Below are 5,534 nucleotides of genomic sequence, written 5' to 3' on the forward strand. Positions count from 1 at the left end.
TGCCACAAGGTATGTCATCCTTAGTTTAGGCTCGAGGGTGTTGATGGATGATGACAATGTAGTAAATATTTTCTTCAAATAAATGATGTACTAAATAAGAATAAATAGCTCTAGATTAGCCCTAGTTAAAACATCACTAGTTGGTATAGAAAAAATGGTGTACTGTTTGAGGGTCTGCTAAAAGTACAAGTCGCCGTGTATACATTTCTTAAGTGCAAGACTCTTCAGTAAACCTCATATACATGAGATTAACGCAATAAATAACACTAGATATATAGTTGTGAAATTCTTTATAAAAAAAGAATGGTCATGACAAGGAGGGCCCTAAGTAAATGTACATCCACCTAACTAAAAGGATAAAGGGCCATGTTTATAGCAAACCAAGTGAATTGCTAGTACGAAATACTATATATATACATATATGTGTATATATGTGTATATATATACATATATGTATGTATGTATGTAGGGTTTTAATTAAAAAAAACTATAGTTTTTTCTAATTGATAATAAAATAATGGTCATGGTTTGAGTAGGTGAGATTCCACTGAAGGACTTTTGTGTCATTTAGTTTTTTTAATTTAATTCTTGAATTTTTAAAAGTAATCTTCATCTTAATTTTGTTATTCTTACAATTATTCTCAAATACCATATGCAATACATTTTTTAAAAAAAGTTAAAAGTTAACAATTAATAAATTAGTAGTCAATTATAAATTATTTTCTGAAGTTGTTTTACAAGTATAATCGTAAATTTTCTAGATGAATTTCTGACTTTGACACCTTTCCTTGTTAAAGCCACAAGGTTCAAAAACTTGTTGTGATATTTAAAGATGAGATTATATGACTTGTTCCCACTAGTGTTTAAGGATTACTTGTCATGTAATGTGACATTAAGTTTGACTCGCACAATCAAGCGGTGGAAATGGTTGTGGGAGTGATGTTTTTGGTTGTTTGTGCACGATTTGTTGCCCGAATACAACCTGAGATGAGAGTGAGGAGCCCTTATAATAATGTTTTGCGTCATTTTCTTGTGCTCGCAATTCAACCCTGTGCCGGTACGCCGGCAATAAATTTCCCAACTTGATCTTTCTTTACATTTTCAGGGGATGTGAATCCCTCCGCTGACTTTGCTTTGCCAAATAAATTGTATCCACATCAACTGCCTATTACTTGTATCCTCGCATTATCTCTCTCACCATGGGCACCTCTTTTTACAGTTTCCAAACTTTGAATCTCTATGTCATTGCCTTCCTGCTGCTGCTTCTTCCACCCTCTGCTAATTCAATTTCCTTTCAAAGAACACGATTTGACCCTAGTGACATCAGCATAATCTGTGAGGGAGGTGCATCAACTCGTGTTGGAAGCATTGAATTCAATAGTGACACTTATATGTGTCAAGTTGGTAGGGCCACTTATGCCAAGAAGGTGCCTCTCTGGGACTCTTCCACTACAAGGCTGACCGACTTCAGTACCCATTTCTCTTTTTACATCGACATTCAAGGTCGTACTTCTTATGCAGCCGGATTTGCTTTCTTCATCGCTCCTGTTGAGTTTCACATACCCCCGAATTCAGCTGGAGGTTTTCTAGGCTTGTATAACATCACCACAAGTGACTCTCCGCAGAACCATATTGTCCACATTGAATTTGATTCTTTTGCGAATCCTGAATGGGATCCTCCAATTCAACATGTTGGGATCAATAACAACTCAGTTTCCTCGGCCACATACACCTATTGGAATACCTCCTTGCACAGCGGCGATACTGCTGATGTGCGAATCACTTATAACTCCACTACAAAGAATCTGACGGTTTCTTGGAAGTATCAGACAACTTCAACTCCTCAAGAGAATACTAGTCTTTCCTACATTATTGATCTCAGGAAGGTTCTTCCTGAGTGGGTCACGATTGGGTTTACAGCTGCTACTAGTAACCGTATAGAGCGGCATGTGCTTCAGTCATGGGACTTCAGTTCTACCCTGGAGATGAGTGAAACAAGCGGAAAGAGTGCTAAAAATATAAAGCTCGTGGTGAGTCTGACAGTTTCAGGAGCTGTTTTGATTATTGTGATTGCTGTTGTATCTGGAATTTTGTGGAGACGGAAGTTGGTAAGGAAGGAAACAGCGGAGACGGTGAACTTAACATCAATCAACGATGACATTGAAAGGCGTGCTGGTCCGAGAAGATTTTCCTATAAAGATCTTGTTTCAGCTACCAACAACTTCTCTGCTGAGAGGAAGTTAGGGGAAGGAGGGTTTGGAGCTGTTTACCAAGGGCAATTGGCTGGTATAGATACGGCAGTTGCCGTGAAAAAAATCTCTAGAGGTTCGAAACAGGGGAAAAAGGAATACGTAACTGAGGTGAAGGTCATTAGCCAGTTGAGGCATCGGAATCTAGTGCAACTCATAGGTTGGTGTCATGATAGAGGTGAGTTCCTTCTTGTGTATGAATTCATGTCAAATGGTAGCCTTGATTCTCACCTTTTTGGTAAGAAGATTCCTCTCACATGGACAGCAAGATACAGAATAGCTCTTGGATTGGCCTCTGCTTTGCTTTATCTTCATGAAGAGTGGGAACAGTGTGTGGTGCATCGCGATGTAAAATCAAGCAACATAATGCTCGATTCAAGTTTTAATGTCAAGCTCGGTGATTTCGGGCTAGCTCGACTCATGGACCATGAGCTAGGTCCGCAGACTACAGGTTTGGCAGGAACTCTAGGCTATTTGGCTCCAGAATATATAAGCACAGGTCGAGCTAGCAAGGAATCTGATGTATATAGTTTTGGCGTGGTTTCTCTAGAGATTGCTACTGGAAGAAAAGCAGTTGATGCCATTGAACAGAAATCAGAAATGAGCTTGGTAGAGTGGATTTGGGATCTTTATGGAACTGGAAAACTCAACTTGGCCGTTGATGAGAAACTTCACTCTGAATTTGATGAGAATCAAATGGAGTACTTGATGATTGTTGGGTTGTGGTGTGCTCACCCTGATCGCAATATAAGACCCTCGATAAGGCAGGCAATTCATGTTCTTAACTTTGAAGCACCATTACCAAATCTTCCCACAAAGATGCCTGTTCCTCTGTATCATGTGCCTACACCATCGCTTAGCTCCGGTGAGCCCTTGATATCACACTCAATGGATGTGGGTCGTTAAACATGGCTTTTCACTTGTAACATGCAATAATGTAGATAGAGAGATGAGTGCCGAGATGCTTAAATAGATCTTCCTTTTCATTTGGTCCAGTTCTTAGGGCACCTTTGTATGGCAGCTGCTATGGGAGATTTTTTCTCCTCGAATAAACCATTTCATTCAGTCTTATTTTCTAAATAAAGGTACTCCTTGCTATAAAAGAACAAGTCCCATTACAGTGTTTAAACACCTGTCTTTTAAGTAGATCCTTGCTGTGTTGGAACTGATAAACTGTAGTTATGACTTTTGCCTCCGCATATCGCTGGTGTGCTTCGACGGAAAAGGCTTATGTATCGGCTGGCGGTATGGAGGCCTTCCTGCGATGGATGTGCTGTAGGCTGGATCCTGTATATTGACTTGAAGCCTTATGCACACCAAAGGCCTTCGGGGCCTGGTTTGACTTTCTAGTTGGATCCCAATTGGCAGCTGTTTCTTTTGTCTTCGTGCTGAGCCCCTCGGGATTTTGCAAATGACTGCCATCATGCCATGGCCACTTCTCTCATGCTTCAGATGCTATCGCTGGTTGAATTAATATCACTACTACAAAACCATTTAATGGTGGCTAAGTGGTAAAAATTTAGGATCAAGAGGTTTGCGGTGGCTAATTAGTAAAAACTTGGGATCAAGAGATTTGCTCCTTCTGTGGTCTCAAGTTCGAGTCCTTAGTTGCTCATATAATGGGTACTGGAGGCTTACATGGTCGTTAACTTCAGGGCCCGTAGGATTAGTCGTGGTGCGCGCAAGCTGACCCAGACACCCACGTTAATCTAATAAAAAAAAATATCACTACTACAATAATCATCAACATTTTTTTTATATATATAATCATCCTTTTATCATTATCTTTATTATCAAAATAATAACTACTACCACTGACCATCATCTTCACCTCACTACAATAACTACTACTTACCACATTATAATAATTATTAATATTATTATTACCATAATAATTATTATCAATGATAAATATTACTGATGTTATTATTATCATAACTAACATTATAAGTTTTGTCACTATAATTATTATCATTATTATTATTATGTCTATCATAAAATATTATTACTATTATCATTATCTCTATTATAAATTTTCATATCATACTATCATCAATAAATAATAAAATTAATTAACACTTATAAATTCATACCATTATTTTTTTAATTCAAACTTGTTCAATTTAAATCATACCTTTAATTATTATCAATCCTACACCAAATTATTTTTTCTTAAATTTTCAACTTAATCATAAAATTCACTCAAAATAATTAGAACCCTTTAAATTACTCATGATTTCTTCAATTCTAACACACATAAATTATAAAATCACACTCAATTTCATCAAGTGATAAATTAAATTTGTTTCTATCAAGTTCCAAACAAATTTTAGAATATTAATCATATATTAATATAATAAAATTATCATTATAAAAGCAACCAAAATACTTAAATATACAAACAAATTATAAAAACTACAAACAAATTTCAATAAATTAACTTGAACAAATTATAAAAACTACAAACAAATTCATACCATTTATATTTGAAGTTAATTTATTGAAAGTTAAGACATGAATGAATGGGTTTATTTACTTAGTGGAGTAAAGTTTGACAAGAAATTGAATCAATAGAGAAAGGTTGTGTTGTCACTAACAGGCTGGGTGGCTGGATTTCAGAGGGGAGCTATTGAAAGCTCGAAGAAATACAACCTTAAATTGAAATTAAAGAAGAAAATGAAGAATAATGAGAAGTGAGTGGAAAAAAGGATTGTCGGGCTTGAAATCATTTTAAATTCATTGATGAAAATTTTGTCAACAATTTGACATATTTGTAATGCCCGCATACTTTTTTTTATCCCATCACTATTTTCATTACAAATTACTTATGAAGAAACTTTTGTCATAATTTTTATTGATAAACAACTGTGAAACATCTTTCATCTATATTTTTGTTATTTTATTTCAATTTTACAATAATGATGGTGAGTAGTTGTAGCCAACTTGCGAGTAAATTCCTGGAGCATAATGGAATTCAAAAGAAATTAAGCAAAGGACAATAATTAAAAAACCTAAAAGCCATCAACCAATAATTATAACTCAAAACATATATCATTATGGATTGAAACAATAAAATGATTGTTTTATCTTTCTCAAAAAAACCAACAAAACTTGCAATTAGGGGCAAAATTTTCTTTTCCAGGGAATCCATTGGGTATCATAAAATTGATTTTGGACAAATTAATTCACATTTTTTTTATGGTATAAGGAAATGACTTTGTTGCCCTTAAAAATAGAAAAAATATATAGCTTTAGTCCAAGGAATTTTTTGTATTTTTATTATTT

General features: G+C 35.3%; 1 protein-coding gene across 1 annotated transcript; it reads left to right on the forward strand.

Moving 5' to 3' along the window:
• Positions 1-1,000: 1,000 nt before the first annotated feature.
• LOC105128256 (L-type lectin-domain containing receptor kinase IX.1-like) lies at positions 1,001-3,233 on the forward strand. Its single transcript, XM_011029840.1, has one exon. It carries the CDS (start codon positions 1,200-1,202, stop codon positions 3,153-3,155), a length of 1,956 nt encoding a protein of 651 aa, XP_011028142.1. The 5' UTR covers positions 1,001-1,199; the 3' UTR covers positions 3,156-3,233.
• The last annotated feature ends 2,301 nt before the right edge of the window (positions 3,234-5,534 follow it).

Source organism: Populus euphratica, unplaced genomic scaffold (genome assembly GCF_000495115.2).
Source record: "Populus euphratica unplaced genomic scaffold, PopEup_1.0 scaffold49.1, whole genome shotgun sequence".
NCBI classification, from domain to species: domain Eukaryota; kingdom Viridiplantae; phylum Streptophyta; class Magnoliopsida; order Malpighiales; family Salicaceae; genus Populus; species Populus euphratica.